Here is a 19,409-nt window from a genome sequence, read left to right on the forward strand (position 1 = left end):
AAGCAGATGGGAAAAAATAAACATCCGATATCCTGAGGGCTCACTAACAAAAGAAACATGTTCAGCATTAATTCAAACAACACAGGCCTTTATAAAATTGTCTGAATATTGTATTAACGAGTTGCAGTTTTCCTACTGCCCAAGTATGCTTATCTTACAGGAATGTTAGAATGGCTAAGCAGATGGGAAAAAATAAACATCCGATATCCTGAGGGCTCACTAACAAAAGAAACATGTTCAGCATTAATTCAAACAACACAGGCCTTTATAAAATTGTCTGAATATTGTATTAACGAGTTGCAGTTTTCCTACTTTTTACCTGGAAAATTTCAAACTGATTTGCTCGAAGAGAGATTTGGAAAGTATAGGCAGTTATGTGGAGGCCAGTACAATGTCAGTATCAGGCAGGTGTATGAGGTAGAAAAGAAGCTTCGCTTGCAGTCTGTAATTAGGCTAAATTTAAAATCAACTGCTTTTGGCGAAATAAGTATACAGTCCATACAGGATGTTTTCTCAGATGACCCAAATACTGACATTGAGATTCCTTCCATATATGATGAAATAGTAGTCAATCCATCAGAACTTACTGAAAATTCCAGTGAAGATTTGCCTGTTCTTACATATATAGCAGGGTATTGTTGCTACTCTGTTTTGAAAAATACTAAATGTGAGTTTTGTAAAGATATTCTGGTGTTAGATAACATTTTAGATGATCAAGAAATGTATTCCTTAATACAGAATGTAAGTAGAGGAAAACTACTCATTCCTTGCTCTCAGATTATCAGTGTGGTCGTCACTACTTACCTGACTGTTATGAAATTGTGTCATAAATTTGAAGCTGAGTTCCTTAAAGTACCAAACCAAAGAGAACTGGTTTTTCACCTGGCTTGGAATTCAGTTTTAATGAATGAACTGCTCTGAGAAAGAGAATGTGGTAGTCACAGTGCTCAAGATACTTGCGAAAAAGTAATATGGATATCAACCAATGTTTTTCTTAATAATTTTACCAAAAAGAAAAATCAAAGCATTGTGAAGGATGCTGTCCCTAGAAAGAAAAACATATTCAACAGAAGTAAGTGAAGCCTGAATTGAACATTAAATGTAAACAGCATGCTGAATTTATGCAGTTTTTATACATACTGTACAGACACATTGTAAGAATATTTTTATTCATTACTACCCTGTATTTCTCTGAAATATTGTGATTAATAAACCTATTACTTAAAAAAGAATACTGATTAATTGGTCAGTAAATGTGAAATCAACCATTGGTCTGGTTCTTGAAACCTCAGATTTTCATAAATTTTTTGTGAATTTTGTTCAAATTTGCTCCAGCTATCATTAATTTCCATTTTGATGATTTGAAACAAATGCAAACAGTAAGTATCCCACTAGCTCCAGCTTTAATACAATTTTTTGGCCTTAATACAGCATTTTTTGAGAATGCAATTTTATCTGGAAAGTTTGTACACTTCTCTTACATGTCTTAAAATTAATTTGTTTTCAACATACATTGGCTTGCTATCACCATCTTTTCCCATAGAAATGTAACCTTGTTAGTCAGGTGTTCACCTGCTAGTATTATCATTACAGTGAAATTTTTCACTAACAGAACAGTTTTAGCAGGCAAAAACTGTCAAGGTCTAGGGTCAGAAGAGCCGGCCCTGTTCTTCCACTATTTTTGTTTCACACCCTGCAGTTGCTTACTCCAGACTCTTTTTCTATATGAGTTGGGTAGGAAAGTCAACACTGAAAATTTTTCATTTTTACTAATTGTGTTTAAACTTGGCAATCATTTCTGTTTGTGTATCATCACAGCCAAGTATTTCCTGATTTTCACCAGTTTCTTCCTGAAAGAAGGTTTCACTTAATTTCAATGTTATTTTGCCAGCTTTATCTTTACAATATTTTTTGAGACGAAACATTTCTTTATTACTGAGGTTTTCTGTAATGAAGGCAGATGCTTTCAACAAATACAAGCCTTTTCAGCATCCACAAACTCAGGGCCATTAGACATACTTCAACTCAGTTGTACCTATACATAAGATTTTTTGCTTTTAATTATAAGTAGTTCAGGTTTTCTTTCATTACATGATTTCACTCTACATGAAATCTTTCTTAAATACGCAAGCTCAGATTAATCGTCCATGAGTTACATTTCCACAACATTTACTCATGCAGTGTAAGTTTCTTTTGAAGGGAATACATCAAAATTTTGACCACTTTTTATCCACAGTTTGTCCTCTTAAGAAATCATAGAAGGATCAATCACAATTATCAAAAAGATGAAACAGACAAAAGATATAAAAATTTAAAATTCATTAGTTTAAAGCAACACTTTTTTGAGATACCATTATTCAAACGCAGTAATGCCCGACAGTGAAGTTTAGTGCTGGAGTTTTCAGAATGTACTGAATCTTATTGCATTCTGTGTAAAATGCCACTACTACTATTTTAAAAGGCTGCTGTATGTATGCTTGACTCGTGCATTATAAGTGTTGCATTGCTGCAACCTGCTCCCCTTTCTCCCTCTACTGCTTTGCTAATTTTCTTTCAACAATTGTTATCTCTTGAAGCTCAATATTGTGTCAATAAAACTGAATGGTTTTGTTTTATTATTATTTATTCCATAGTATTTATTATCTGTTATGTTAGTTACAATTCTTAAGCCAAACAACTTTAGACGCTGATCTGACACCCACTGAAGACACCTTGTAAATAAGGCAAAATGGGTGTGTGTGCACAAGTTAAATAAAAAACACTTAATGTGCAGCTTGCAAAAGGCCTTTTTCTTTTAAACTACTGCAATTTATATACATCATCTGCAAAAACTGCTACCACAAGTAACTTGTTTATTTCATTTTAATGTAACTGTCATGAACCAGTCTGCAAAAGTTGTGATACAGCTGGCAAAGCAAATTGCAGTTAAATAAAATTTATTTCAAGAAACTCTAATTTTGAAATTTTAAGGATTAAAAAATTGGGTTTGGAAGAATTCAGCGTTTTTGTGAATCTAGTAAAGTAGCACACATCTTTAAACCGTAGAAGAAACTGAATAAAGTGGTACAAATTTCAGGTCTGTAAGTCAAATGGTTTTGGGGTTGTGACCTTTTTAAGGTTACAAAGCAAGACAAAAGTGGCAGAATTTTGGTCATTTTAAAAATTAAGAACTCTAAAATAAAAAGCACAAAAAAATATTCAATTATGGATTTTTCATCATTTTGATAGAATAAAATCATCAATGTTAAATTAAATTTTGTATTGATGGATTTCACATGGAGAGATCTTGATGTTTTCATTATTAAAAATGCTAATTTGTGTGTAGTTAAGAACATGTGTATAGGCCTAATGAAGCCATCAATCCCGTTACAAGTTTTGGATTTGCAGTGTAAAAACAGGTAAGTTTTAATCTATTAGTGTGTGAAATAATTGATATAAGACAAATTTGGTTGAAATAGCGATGTACGACACTAGAAATAAAACATGTAGCCAGAGAAAAGCGTTTCTAGAAGCTCCTGCCAGTAGAAGCCGCTCTTGAACGGACGGAACTTGTATGACTACTCTTGGCAGGCGAGCTGCTCAGCGCACAGGCCTTCTCTCTAGATGGCGTTGCTATTAGACGGAGGGTGTCCGACAGCCGATCAGTTCCAGTCATTCCATAAAGGAAGGATGAACACGGCTCGTGTTGTCTGTAGTTCAACCATGCCTAGGCGGTCAATACCGCGGTTCGATCGCTCCCTGGCCGGCCGCGGTGGTCTAGCGGTTCTAGGCGCGCAGTCCGGAACCGCGCGACTGCTACGGTCGCAGGTTCGAATCCTGCCTCGGGCATGGATGTGTGTGACGTCCTTAGGTTGGTTAGGTTTAAGTAGTTCTAAGTTCTAGGGGACTGATGACCACAGATGTTAAGTCCCATAGTGCTCAGAGCCATTTGAACCATTTTTTTTTTTTTCGATCGCTCCCGCATTGTTACTTTGTGCCAGGAATGGCTCTCAACAAGGGAAGTATCCAGGCGTCTCGCAGCGAACATGTCCAAAAGAACAGACACACTATCCATATAAGTATATAGGGTGGTCCATTGACCGTGACCGGGCCAAATATCTCACAAAATAAGTGTCAAACGAAAAAACTACAAAGAACGAAACGTCTAGCTTGAAGGGGGAAACCAGATGGCGCTTTGGTTGGCCCGCTAGATGGCGCTGCCATAGGTGAAACGGATATCAACTGCGTTTTTTAAAATAGAAACCCACATTTTTTATTACATATTCGTGTAGTACGTAAAGAAATATGAATGTTTTAGTTGGACCACTTTTTTCGCTTTGTGATAGATGGCGCTGTAATAGTCACAAACATATGGCTCACAATTTTAGACGAACAGTTGGTAACAGGTAGGTTTTTTAAATTAAAATACAGAACGTAGGTACGTTTGAACATTTTATTTCGGTTGTTCCAATGTGATACATGTATCTTTGTGAACTTATCATTTCTGAGAACGCATGCTGTTACTGTGTGATTACCTGTAAATACCACATTAAGGCAATAAATGCTCAAAATGATGTCCGTCAACCCCAATGCATTTGGCAATACGTGTAACGACAGCACGTAGTTCGCCTTCCGTAACGTTCGCACATGCATTGACAATGCGCTGACATATGTTGTCAGGCGTTGGCGGTGGATCACGATAGCAAATATCCTTCAACTTTCCCCACAGAAAGAAATCCGGGGACGTCAGATCCGGAGAACGTGCGGGCCATGGTATGGTGCTTCGACGACCAATCCACCTGTCATGAAATATGCTATTCAATACCGTTTCAACCGCACGCGAGCCATGTGCCGGACATGCATCATGTTGGAAGTTCATCGCCATTCTGTCATGCAGTGAAACATCTTGTAGTAACATCGGTAGAACTTTGCGTAGAAAATCAGCATACAGTGCACCATTTAGGTTGCCATCGATAAAATGGGGGCCAATTATCCTTCCACCCATAAAGCCGCACCATACATTAACCCGCCAAGGTCGCTGAGTTCCACTTGTCGCAGCCATCGTGGATTTTCCGTAGCCCAATATTGCATATTATGCCGGTTTACGTTACCGCTGTTGGTGAATGACGCTTCGTCGCTAAATAGAACGCGTGCAAAAAATCTGTCATCGTCCCGTAATTTCTCTTGTGCCCAGCGGCAGAACTGTACACGACATTCAAAGTCGTTGCCATAAAATTCCTGGTGCATAGAAATATGGTACGGGTGCAATCGATGTTGATGCAGTGTTCTCAACACCGACGTTTTTTAGATTCCCGGTTCTCGCGCAATTTTTCTGCTACTGATGTGGGGATTAGCAGCGACAGCAGTTAAAACACATACTTGGGCATCATCATTTGCTGCAGGTCGTGGTTGGCGTTTCTCATGTGGGTGAACACTTCCTGTTTCCTTAAATAACGTAACTATCCGGCGAACAGTCCGGACACTTGGATGATGTTGTCCAGGATGCCGAGCAGCATACATAGCACACGCCCGTTGGGCATTTTGATCACAATAGCCATACATCAACACGATTTCGACCTTTTCCGCAATTCGTAAACGGTCCATTTTAACACGGGTAATGTATCACGAAGCAAATACCGTCCGCACTGGCGGAATGTTACGTGATACCACGTACTTACACGCTTGTGACTATTACAACGCCATCTATCACAAAGCGAAAAAAGTGGTCCAACTTAAACATTCATATTTCTTTTTCCTATTTAAAAAAAGACGCAGTTGATATCCGTTTGACCTATGACAGCGCCATGTAGCGGGTAGAGAGCCTGTATAGGGACTCCCTACTAGCGGGCATACCATAGCGCCATCTGGTTTCCTCCTTCAAGCTAGACGAGTTTCGTTCTTTGTAGTTTTTTCCGTTTGATGCTTATTTCGTGAAATATTTGGCCCGGTCACGATCAATGGACCACCCTGTATAGTTCTGGCAATACCGGCCATGACCTTCCTCTTCTGTGCGGATGCACACATATTACCCGGACTCTTACGGGACTTGGTAAGAATGTCTTCCACGAGTAATGAGTGTGTTGGGGTGGGACACTACGAATGTAGTGTGTGGACATACAAGGTGAGAATGTGGGTCTCGCGGGAGGCATGCGCGAGATGATCCCTGCAGTCGCACTATCCTCTGTGCCCTAGGTGGCTCAGCTGCATAGAGCGTCTGCCATGTAAGCAGGAGATCCCGGGTTCGAGTCCCGGTCGAATAACACATTTTCACCTGTCCGCGTTGATACATCTCAACTCCCGTCAGCAGCTGAAGGTATTAAGATAAAATTCTAATTTCATAGTAGATATCATTGCATAGTGTCTCCACAACAGTGTTGCCACTATTTAAGTTCCAACCTACGTATGTTTATGGAGAAACTACGTTTCTGTAGAAGACGCTAATTGAATGGAGTATGTTATCAGAGTTTGTAATGTTGATAATTATACATGATTTGTGTGAAAGCTGGAATCGATATGCCTACAAATTTTGGGGTCTCTGCCGCGTCAGGTAAACGACTGATGACACAGTTTGGCCCTCTAACTCTTATGGCGAATTTTACTGAGTACCGTTTTTACCTACGTCGAGGATTCACATTTTAATGGAGATGAAGTAGCAGCAGATCGATGCGGCGCATGGAGGAATTTTGTACGTTGATACAAACAGGAGGAATAAACAACAACAACAAAAAACCGACAGACGAAACAAACGTCAGAATGGAACGCCGATTTGGAACTCGCAACGGCTGGTTTACCTATTCATTAATTTTTGAACAGTTCGTTTGTGCTATTATGAAACGTTGTCACGAGTTAAGCAAGTTGATAAAATACACAGAAACTGCAAGAGGGGAGATCGAAAATGTAAAGGAAAATGTGTACTCTGCACTGATTAAAGCCATTAATTTTTTACAAAAGTTAAGTATTGCAACAGTTCCAGATGTCAGAAAAATCGGATATACACCTGAGACAATTTTCTGGCAGTATTTTTCAGTCAAAAGGCGGTGAACATGAAGCTGAAAAGTTATTATTCTAGGAGACATTTTCAGAAACTGAGTTGGGAGCAACCTGCAATATAGTGTGTATAGATAGTGGAACTGAAAATGAAATGATTACGTAAATTTGTTATATTTTTATGCAATATAGAAACACTTACTCTGAAAATTAGTGGTGACGTAAAATATGAAGAGGATGATCATGATTATGATGTTGGTGATACAGAACAGAATGCAATCCAAAGGAGTCGCGATAATGGAATGAGTTTACTTGAGAAGAAAAATATTCCGATGTAGTAAAAACGCTAAAAGCGAAGGTCTGTTCTTACCACGTCCACATGACCAATGTAAATTATCTCTGTGGCTCTCTAACGTTAAGGCTGTTTTCAAGTTAATCATTGCACGAACGTCGGAAAGGTGGATACTGAGATAACCGATCGTGGAACAGATATGCAACTACAATCGCTAGTAGTGGAAAGGCATGAGGACCAGATGAGGTACCCATAAGATTCTACGAAGACTATGCGAAAGAACTTGCTCCCCTTCTAGCAACGTACATCGCTGGAACAACGAAGGGTACCTAGTGACTGGAAAGAAACGCAGGTCATTCCCGTTTTCAACGTCGCAGGACAGAAGCACGTAATTATAAATCTATGTTGTTGATGTCGCTCTGTTATAGAATTATGGAACATGTTTTAACCTGAAGATTTATGACGTTTTGGAGAACGAAAATCTTCTCTATAAAAATCAACATGGATTCCCGAAATACACTACTGGCCATTAAAATTGCTAAAGTTTCCAACCGATTTCTCATACACAAACAGCAGTTCACCGGCGTTGCCTGGTGAAACGTTGATGTGATGCCTCGTGTAACGAGGGAAAATGCGTACCATCACGTTTCCGACTTTGATAACGGTGGGATTGTAGCCTATCGCGATTGAGATTTGTCGTATCGCGACATGCTGCTCGCGTTGGTCGAGATCCAATGACTGTTAGCAGAATATGGAATCGGTGGGTTCAGGAGGGTAATACGGAACGCCGTGCTGGCTAACAACGGCCTCGTATCACTAGCAGTCGAGATGACAGGCATCATATCCGCATGGCTGTAACGGATCGTGCAGCCACGTCTCGATCCCTGACTCAACAGATGGTGAAGTTTGCAAGACAACAACCATCTGCACGAACAGTTCGACGACGTTTGCAGCTGCATGGACTATCAGGTCGGAGACTATGGCTGCGGTTACCGTTGACGCTGCATCACAGACAGGAGCGCCTGCGATGGTGTACTCAACGACGAACCTGGATGCACGAATGGCAAAACGTCATTTTTTCGGATGAATCCAGGTTCTGTTTACAGCATGATGATGGTCGCATCCGTGTTTGGCGACATCGCGGTGAACGCACATTGGAAGCCTGCATTCGTCATCGCCATACTGGCGTATCACCTGGCGTGATGGTATGGGGTGCCATTGGTTACACGTCTCCGTCACCTCTCGTTCGCACTGACGGCACTTTGAACAGTGGACGTTACATTTCAGATGTGCTACGACCCGTGGCTCTATCCTTCATTCGATCCCTGCGAAACCCTACATTTCAACAGGAGAACGCACGACCGCATGTTGAAGGTCCTGTACGGGCCTTTCTGGATACAGAAAATGTTCGACTGCTGCCCTGGCCAGCACATTCTCCAGATCTCTCACCAATTGAAAACGTCTCGTCAATGGTGGTCGAGCAACTGGCTCGTCACAATACGCCAGTCACTATTCATGATGAACTGTGGTATCGTGTTGAAGCTGCATGGGCAACTGTACCCGTACACGCCAACCAAGCTCTGTTTGACTCAATGCCCAGGCGTATCAAGGCCGTTATTACGGCCAGAGGTGGTTGTTCTGGGTACTGATTTCTCAGGATCTACGCACCCAAATTGCGTGAAAATGTAATCACATGTTAGTTCTAGTATAATGTATTTGTCCTATGAATACCCGTTTATCATCTGGATTTCATCTTGGTGTAGCAATTTTAATGGCCAGTAGTGTATCTTCCGCAACTCAGCTCGCCCTGTTCCTCCAAGAGATCCATAGCGCTGTAGAGAACAGCGCTCAGGTTGATGCTGTGTTCCTCAGAGAGGCATTTGACGCCGTCCTGCACTGCCGTTTAGTGCACAAAAAGAACCGAACTTACCTAATATCGGACCAAATCTTCTACTGGATTCGAGACATCCTTGCAGATAGAACTCAAAACGTCGCTCTTAACATAACTAAATCGACAGCTGAAAAGGTAATTTCCTGAGTACTCCAAGTAAATGTGATAGGACCGTTATTGTTTCAAATGGCTCTCAGCACTATAGGACTTAACTTCTAAGGTCATCAGTCCCTAGAACTTAGAACTACCTAAACCTAGCTAACCTAAGGACAGCACACACATCCATGCCCGAGGCAGGATTCGAACCTGCGACCGTAGCGGTCGCGCGGTTCCAGACTGTAGCGCCTATAACCTCTCGGCCACCCCGGCCGGCCCGTTATTGTTTACAAGTATACGAATGGTCAAACAGAAAGCGCCGGAGGCTCTTTATAATTGCTAGCAGATGATGCCGTTGTTTATAAGAAAGTAGCGGTGCCAGAAGACTGTACCTCTTGGCAGAATGACCTACAGACGACTGATGAATGGTGTAGGCCCTGGCAATTGGCCCGAACGTAAATAAATGTAACATACGCATACATAGAAATCCGTGACTGTACAACTACACTGCTGATGACAAATTGCTGGAAACAATATCTACCGTAAAATATATGGGAGTATCTATCCAAAGCGACCTTAGGTTGAATAACCACATAAAACAAATAGTAGGAAAAGCATGCCTGAGTGAGGTTGACAGAAAGAATCTTAAGAAAATGTCACTCATCCACGAAGGATGTAGCTTACTAGGTGCTCGTTCGACCGATTCTTGAGTGTCAGTTTGGATCCTTACCAAGTAGGACTGATAGAGGAGGTAAAGAAGAGCTGCATGTTTCGTCACGGGATCGTTTAATCGTCGCGGGATCGTTACAGAGATGCTCAACAAACTGCAGTGGCAGGCGTTACAAGAGAGGCGTTACCCATCACGGAAACGTTTAACTATTGATGTGGTGTCACCGCCAGACACCACACTTGCTAGGTGGTAGCCTTTAAATCGGCCGCGGTCCTTTAGTATACGTCGGACCTGGGTGTCGCCACTATCGGTGATTGCAGACCGAGCGCCGCCACACGGCAGGTCTAGGCTAGAGAGACTCCACTAGCACTCGCCCCAGTTGTACAGCCGACTTTGCTAGCGATGGTTCACTGTCTACATACGCTCTCATTTGCCGAGACGACAGTTTAGCATAGCCTTCAGCTACGTCATTTGCTACGTCCTAGCAAGGCGCCATATTGTTCAAGAATGTATTCTGAACAGATAATATTGTTAATCATGTACCGTCAAGAGCGACGTTCATCATTAATGGATTAAAGTTAAGTATCTAACTAATTACGTCCGATTTCTGAATTCTAATTCCTTGTCATGTTCCAGACCTCACGTCCAATGATTACCCTCCTTAAGCGAGGCGTCGTTTGGCATTTATCGGCATGATAAGTGGCTTATGAGCAGCCGCTCGACCATGAAAACCAAGTTTTCTCATCTCCCGCCTAACTGCCATAGTATTTGCAGTAGACCCTGATGCAGTTAGTAATTCCTATGTAATGGTCTGGACAGATGTCTGCCTATCACTCTTCAACTGTCGGCGGTCTCTGTCAGCCAACAGACGACGTCGGCCTGTACGCTTTTGTGCTGTACGTGTCCCTGACACGACTAACATTTCTAATGATACCGCCAAGACCCCAATAGCACTTATAGGAGGCAAAAAGCTCAAATTATCGTGTGGTTGATAACGAAGCAAATTAAAACACTTTCTGAAGTCTACACAGCAAACGATGTATTGCAAGCTTCAACTTTTAACAATAAAATGATAATTACAGTTCACAATTATATTATTAGCTGTCCTCTATTAGTGAGAACAATGCAGCTGTTTATTTTTAACTATGAACTCCAAATACGGTTCAAAAGATGTTATTTTTATCCTTAGGACTGGTTCAACTTCCAGGCGGTTTATATAGGCCTATTTATTTCTTCAGGAACACCAATGTTGAAAACTCTGATTCACACTGCCAAGTCAGACATCAGTAATGAGGGGGTGGCCATGCAACCCCATGACCTTGGTTTCGCCACTTGTTGAAGATACTCACCACAACACTCCTCGAACACTCGACAAGTTGTGCAGTTTTCGAAATGCTCGTGCCGAGCCTCCAGGTCATCACAATCTACGCTTGATCAAACTCAAATATGTCGTGCGCCTTCCCCTTTCTACACGCAGACAGCACGCTCACTGGTACTGCACACACCGTGCGTGTGTCTGACTCATTCCTCACCAGGTAACGCTGCTATCGTCTAGACAGGGTTATATGAATAATAAGATCGGTGGTCACAATATTCCGGCTGATAAGTGCACACAGTACAGTACTGCACTGCACTGGATTAATTCACGGACTGACATCGAGTCAGTGGATGAGGGAGGGGAAGCAGCATGGCTGCTGTTCCTCCGTTGACCTCTGGGGTGGTTTGATGGCCTCTCGTTGGAATTGGCATCACGCTACTTCCTGAGGTTTTCGAAGTAGTCTACTGCTGCTTGGTCCTCTGGGGCAGGCTTCCTCCTGCCGGAACGCCACTCTTTTTTTACCCATTTCTCCGCGACTTGATAGACGTGCACCCAGTCGCGGGGGTGAAGATAGGGTGGGCGTTAAGAATAAGCAGCCCCTTCCGGGACACCACCTCGTGCAACAGACCGCGGTTGTGGTGATGGTCGCACGGGTGGTGGGGAAGGGGAAGCTTGGGTATGTCCGGTGGCGTGAAGGGATATGGGAGTACAGTAACGTTTTACTGTGTGCTTTTAAGTGGCAGCCGCTTGGCGGAACAGCATTAGCGAAGTAGCAGAAAAACTGTGAAAGTTTGGTGACCCACTATCTAGGAATCTGATGAAGTTTGTTGACGTTCACCGAGAAGACACGAGTTGCGCTGCACTGTTATTTTGTTTCGTTTATGTTTAGAATTTGTATCCGTGGTAATAGTGTATTACCGCGACGGAAAAAAATCGCAACACCGAATAGTTGTGCGATGTAAATTAAAGGTGGTAGGCGTTTTTTGCATCTGAAAGATGATGTCTATTCACATTTCGAGTGAGTCGCATAAGAATGGTGCTAGCAGCACCGTTGTGACGATCCAAATCAGGTTTGCTTTAAACACGCGATGTAACGGGCGTGAGCGTTGGTTACAATTGTGATTGGACGTCGTGAATTGTTGTTAATCAACAATGCCGTTAAGGCGGCGAAGACGCCGTTATCAACTCCTCACTGAGTTTTAACGAGTGCATGTAAAGGCCCACACACACGCTACTGCGTGCTTGGCAGTCACGCTTGCGCAAGCGTGCTTGCTCAAGTGTGCACAAATTCCTCGCGCATCCACACGACTGAAGCACGCATGTACAAGCATCAGTTTGTTTACATTGGAAAATGTCGAACACAGACGACGATGCGCTTGCTGTTGCAGCCTTTTTGCCTGTTTTCGCGAAAAAACAAAAGAGGAAACGCGATATGTGGAGTAAAGAGTGGCTTAAAAACGAAAATCGTATTCTCATGCAAATTTACTGAGTGAATTGAAGATATATCCTCGTGACTGGCATAATTACCTCAGGATGAATGAGGAAACGTATTTGAATCTTTTGTACCTCGTTACGCCTTATGCCTTAACAAGAGAGGATTCTAATATGCTACCATTGCAAAGGTCTACTGCAGGAAACATTCCACTTGATGCTAAACATGTGAGGGAGGAATTTATGAACTACTTTGTGAATGAAGGACAAGTTCCTTGGCAACATAATTTTGTGCATCAGCAGTAAACAAAAATGTAAAAGATAACAATGTGTATTGCAGTATAGTATAAACAAATAAAAGCATAGGCATATATCTTAATTGTAACAGTGCTACTGTAACTAAATACCACTACCTCTATTCCTTGTAAATCACTCGAAGAGCATCTTCGTGTCTCTTGTTCACTTAAAAAGCTGAAAAGATCGAAGTACCACAGAACAGTCTGTAAACTTCGTCTGCTGCAGCCCCTGACTTGTAAGTGTTATCACGTTTCCTTTCTTCTCGTCTGTAATTCGTTCGTAATGTATTAATTTTCTTAATAACAGTATCTTTAGTTGCTGATGGCTCTATTTCTTTGTACTTTGTGAGAAGCACCTCATATGTCGCGTCTCTTTTCATTTTATCATGATATTCTTTGCTTTTATTATTCCATAAACATGGATGTCTTTAGTAGCACGTAATAAATTCCTCCAACACTTCCCGGTCCGACATCAGAACGAAGAAGGAAACGACACAAACTCTAAATAAACGCGCGCTCTCCACAGTCTGTGTCCGAATGACAGATGTATACTTGTTCAAGCCTCCCTTCTCTAGGCACACACGAGCAAACATCGACACGCTTGGAGGCTTGCACAAGCATGCATAATCGAAATTCGGTCAAGCGTCAAGCTGCCTATGCAATCCTGATGCTTGACCCTACACAGAAGCAAGCTTGCACAAGCACACTTGCGCAAGCGTGATTGTCAAGTATGCAGTAGCGTGCGTGGGGGCCTTAAATGGGCTACGAGAAGCTGGATGCTTCTTCTGCGATAATGCAGAAAGGCTTGGTAGGAATGTAGCCACTGTACATGATTTCTGGCAGCGGTGGTCAGCAGAATGTATAGTCGCAAGAAGTCCGGACGGCCACGCTGGATTACCGAGAGGGAAATCCATCGGGTTCACCTTATGAATCTGTCGCTTTGTATGGGATCTCCAGCAGCAATTTGAGCAGCAGTTGACACCACAGTGAGACAACGAACTGTTACAAACCGGATACTTCAAGGACAGCTCCGAACCACATGTCCTGTTGTGTGGATTCCACTGACCCCAAACCACCGCCATTTGCAACCGGTGGTGTCAATCGAGAGCTCATAGGAGGGCAGGATGAATGTCTGTTGTTTCTTCTTATGGAAGCTGGTTCTGCCTCGGTGCCAGAGATGGATGTGTGTTCGTTATAAGGAGTCCAGCTGAGGGCCTGCAACCAACCTGTGCACATGCTAGACACACTGGACCGACGCGTGGAGTTTACGGTCTGGCGTGTGATTTCATATAGAAGCAGGAGCACTCCCGTGGTTACCTCACGCACCCAGACTGCAAATCTATACATCAGTCTGGTGATTCGACATGTTGGGCTGTTATTCATGGAAAGCATTCCAGGGGGTTTCCCAACAGGATAACACTCGCCAACAGACAGCTGTTGTAATCCAGCATGATCTACAGAGAGTCAATATGTTGCCTTGGCTTGCTCAGTCAACAGATGTCTCTCCAGTCGAGCATGTATGGGGCATCATTGGACAACAGCTCCAGCGTCATCCACAAACAGCATTAAACGTCCCTGTATTGACCGACCAAGTGCAACAGGCATGTAATTCCATCCCACAAATGGCACCTAGCACCTGTACAACATAATGCATACACATTAGCGTGCTTGCACTCAACATTCTAATGGTTACCCCTTTTACTAATGTACTAGCTTTTCACTTTCGCAATGGCTTATCTCGAGCTTACGTTAATATTCGATCTTACAGTGTTAATCAATTAAATATTAATCACTTAAATATGTTATCTAGATAAGTGTATTCCTGAAATTTCATTGCTGTATATTAATTATTTTTAGGTGTTGCGATTTTTTCCGTCATTGTATATACTCCGATAGGGATGGGGTAAGGAAGGAGATTGGACATGTCCTTTTCAAAGGAACCATCCTGACAGTTGCCTTACGTGACTATTTTTACGGAAATTACAAAAACCCGAGATTCGGATAGCCGGATGAACGAGGCGTGAGAGCGACGGGGGAGAGTTGTCATGTGAAGCCTCCTAAAAAAGTGTTTGTATTTTACATACCCTAGTTTCCTAAACTCTCTATTAACTGTCCGAGAAATAGCTACCATGAGAATGAAGAGTCTCGAAAATGGCAAGGACACTGAAAAATATTAGCCATTTTTAACACAGAATACGTCTCATGAATAAAACAGACTCGGTTTTCCAGCCGCGTCAATTCGAATAAAATCCTCGAGCTTCCGATGGCCATCTCCGCCATTGTTGTCAGGAGTTCACTGACTGCCTGGGCTGCAACGGTTTCTCGCTAATATAGGCATGATGACATCATCAGCAGCCAATCAGATCGATCCAGTGTGGCGCGCGTGCGTAAGTCGACCCAGGCAGCTAGCGGAGCTATTGCCCGTGGCAGCACCGGTGACGTCGGGTGGCACCAGGGGCAGGTGCCACGTTTGAAACTGCCGCTCCCGCGTCGCGCTTCTGTCTCTGCTTTCTTTCGATGTCCAGCGCCCGTCCCCGTGCCCTGCTGAGTGTGTATTCCTGGTCTCTGATGAAATTGTTGTTGTTTAAACGAATCTCGGCCGCTTCCTTTAAACGGAGTCCCAATATGTAGACGCATGAGCCAACACTTTTGTATTTTATGTCCGTTTTCTAGGCAATGCTCCGCTATGGCCGACTTGTCAAGCTCCCTTTGTTTTATATGACGGTTGTGCTCAGTACAACGCTCCGCAACCGTGCGAATTGTTTGCCCAACATATATGCTGCCACATTCACAGGGCACACCGTACACCGGACACTCGTAGAGCTATGTCGGAGCATTATTTCAACGTTGCAAAATTGTGGCGGTTTGTTTACAGTTTTTAACTAATTTCTTAACATACGAGTTCGTCAAAGTTTTTAAAGAATCCCTTGAAACTATGTCTTTGAACGGTATTTTTTGCAAGTTGTATCATCGTATTAAACAGTTATGCACTTTATTGTTATTATTATTAGAATCCTAGGCATGTTGAAAGTGAAGGTGTCGGCAAATCACATGACACACGTACACACACTCCCAAGATTCAACCCAGGGTCCCTACTGGGAAGAGTGTGGGTCTAGTGTCTTACAACTGTGCCACATCGTTCAGTGTTTGTCTAAAATACGTATTTCTGTAATTTGATGAAGGTTTCTAATGGCATAATTCATAATTCTGAAATGGATCCATAATTCTGACAATGTAAATTGCTTTATAAATTTGATTAATGCTCGTCTTACTTACGCTATATCCACAAGTAGAATCGTCTACGGTGCTTCGAACAGGAAGAGACACTGTAAAAGCAGGTAATGCCAAAATAAAAATCAAATACATGTTTTTATGACGTGAACATGCGTCTCAACAACTATTGTCACTCAAGTAACATAGTTCCGAAAGAAACTACTGTACTTATATTGGCAGCTTATCTCCATGAATTGGAGGCCAAATGACAGTGTACATTTATCTTATCAGTGCCACTCTGAGGAACATTTTCATCATCCTGATTTGATACATTAATTAACATATTCGGTAAACCTAGTCATGTATGAAATTAACCTAGAAACGTCCGTCGCTTATCTCTCACTTCATCACCACATCCTTGTTTGGTACATTCATTGAAATGTCAGATAAATCTACTGATGTAAAAAACGTATCTAGCAATGTCCCTCACTTATCTCTCCACTACATCGCAACATGACGCTTGATAGCACAAAACAGGAAGTGGCTGAAATTTTAATTTCCACCTTTATTACGAAGGAGCCACTCACATTACCGAGTGCACAATTGGGATCATAAAAGTGAAAGACATTTGTAACTGTGACTGTAATTGAGGGAATTACTACGTAGTACAAGTTTATATGCCAACACTTGGTTCAAGAATCATAAAAGAAGGTTGTATACATGAAAGAAGCTTGGAGATACTGACAGGTTTCAGATAGATTATATACTGGTAAGACAGAGATTTAGGAACCAGATTTTAAATTGTAAGACATTTCCAGGGGCAGATGTGGACTCTGACCACAATCTATTGGTTATGAACTGTAGATTAAAACTGAAGAAACTGCAAAAAGGTGGGAGTTTAAGGAGATGGGACCTGGATAAACTGAAAGAACCAGAGGTTGTACAGAGTTTCAAGGAGAGCATAAGGGAACAATTGGCAGGAATGGGGGAAAGAAATACAGTAGAAGAAGAATGGGTAACTTTGAGGGATGAAGTAGTGAAGGCAGCAGAGGGTAAAGTAGGTAAAAAGACGAGGGCTGTCAGAAATCCTGGGGTAACAAAAGAAATATTGAACTTAATTGATGAAAACAGAAAATATAAAAACGCAGTAAATGAAGCAGGCAAAAAGGAATACAAATGTCTCAAAAATGAGATCGACAGGAAGTGCAAAATGGCTAAGCAGGGATGGCTAGAGGACAAATGTAAGGATGTAGAGGCTTACCTCACTAGGGGTAAGATAGATACTGCCTACTGGAAAATTAAAGAGACCTTTGGAGAAAAGAGAACCACTTGTATGAATATCAAGAGCTCAGATGGAAATCCAGTTCTAAGCAAAGAAGGGAAAGCAGAAAGGTGGAAGGAGTATATAGAGGGTCTATACAAGGGCGATGTACTTGAGGACAATATTATGGAAATGGAAGAGGATGTAGATGAAGATGAAATGGGAGATATGATACAGCGTGAAGAGTTTGACAGAGCACTGAAAGACCTGAGTCGAAACAAGGCCCCGGGAGTAGACAATATTCCATTAGAACTACTGACGGCCTTGGGAGAGCCAGACCCGACAAAACTCTACCATCTGCTGAGCAAGATATATGAGACAGGCGAAATACCCTCAGACTTCAAGAAGAATATAATAATTCCAATCCCAAAGAAAGCAAGGTGTTGACAGATGTGAAAATTACCGAACTATCAGTTAAATAAGTCACAGATGCAAAATATCAACGCGAATTCTTTACAGACGAATGGAAAAACTAGTAGAAGCGGACCTCGGGGAAGATCAGTTTGGATTCCGTAGAAATATTGGAACACGTGAGGCAATACTGACCCTACGACTTATCTTAGAATCTAGATTAAGGAAAGGAAAACCTACGTTTCTAGCATTTGTAGACTTAGAGAAAGCTTTTGACAATGCTGACTGGAATACTCTCTTTAAAATTCTTAAGGTGTCAGGGGTAAAATACAGGGAGCAAAAGGCTATTTACAATTTGTGCAGAAATCAGATGGCAGTTATAAGAGTCGAGGGACACGAAAGGGAAGCAGTGGTTGGGAAGGGAGTGAGACAGGGTTGTAGTCTCTCCCCGATGTTATTCAATCTGTATATTGAGCAAGCAGTGAAGGAAACGAAAGAAAAATTCGGCGTAGGTATTAAAATCCATGGAGAAGAAATAAAAACGATGGCATTGTAATTCTGTCAGCAAAACGAGGATAATGGAATGTAGTCGAATTAAGTCGGGTGATGCTGAGGGAATTAGATTAGGAAATGAGACACTTAAAGTAGTAAAGGAGTTTTGCTATTTGGGGAGCAAAATAACTGATGATGGTCGAAGTAGAGAGGATATAAAATGTAGACTGGCAATGGCAAGGAAAACGTTTCTGTAGGAGAGAAATTTGTTAACATCAAGTGTAGATTTAAGTGTCAGTAAGTCGTTTCTGAAAGTACTTGTATGGAGTGTAGCCATGTATGGAAGTGAAACAAGGACGATAAATAATTTGGACAAGAAGAGAATAGAAGTTTTTGAAATGTGGTGCTACAGAAGAATGCTGAAGGTTAGATGGGTGGATCACATAACTAATGAGGACGTATTGAATAGGATTGGGGAGAATTTGTGGCACAACTTGACTAGAAGAAGGGATCGGCTCGTAGGACATGTTCTGAGGCATCAAGGGATCACCAATTTAGTATTGGAGGGCAGCGTGGAGGGTAAAAACCGTAGAGGGAGACCAAGAGATGAATACACTAAGCAGATTCAGAAGGATGTAGGTTTGCTGTACTTACTGAGAGATGAAGAAGCTTGCACAGGATAGAGTAGCATGGAGGGCTGCATCAAACCAGTCTCAGGACTGAAGACCACAACAACAACAAGAACGCCCCATTTGCACTCAGCACGAAGCCTGCACCCCCTAAAAACCACAAGAAAATCTGCTGTGTGTCATTACTAGGGATTCTTGTGTGAAAAAGGCGCTTGAATTCGGGAGGTACCATAAAGGTCGGAAAAATCAGTACTTAGTACAGTGACTTAAAAACTTTTGTGGCGGCGTTCGTAGCGACAAGCAATTCGCTGTAGAAACGGCTTACGAAGTCACCGCCAGACTTTTAATAGCGGGCCGACCGGTCCGCTGGAACAGTGAACAGAAAGATGAAAACCCAGACACTCTGATTAAATAAAAGTCGGTACTTATCTTTATTAACGAA

General features: G+C 42.1%; 1 protein-coding gene across 1 annotated transcript in view; it reads right to left on the reverse strand.

Annotated features, from left to right (window-relative positions):
* LOC124616675 (lysosomal alpha-mannosidase-like) overlaps positions 1–16,350 on the reverse strand; it is a 136,565-nt gene extending 120,215 nt beyond the window's left edge. The window contains exon 1 of the mRNA XM_047145044.1: positions 16,238–16,350. Coding sequence (XP_047001000.1) covers positions 16,238–16,327 — 90 coding nt within the window. The 5' untranslated portion in view covers positions 16,328–16,350. The remainder of the gene's footprint in view (positions 1–16,237) is intronic.
* Positions 16,351–19,409: the final 3,059 nt, after the last annotated feature.

This window comes from Schistocerca americana, chromosome 1, assembly GCF_021461395.2.
Source record: "Schistocerca americana isolate TAMUIC-IGC-003095 chromosome 1, iqSchAmer2.1, whole genome shotgun sequence".
Lineage (NCBI taxonomy): Eukaryota > Metazoa > Arthropoda > Insecta > Orthoptera > Acrididae > Schistocerca > Schistocerca americana.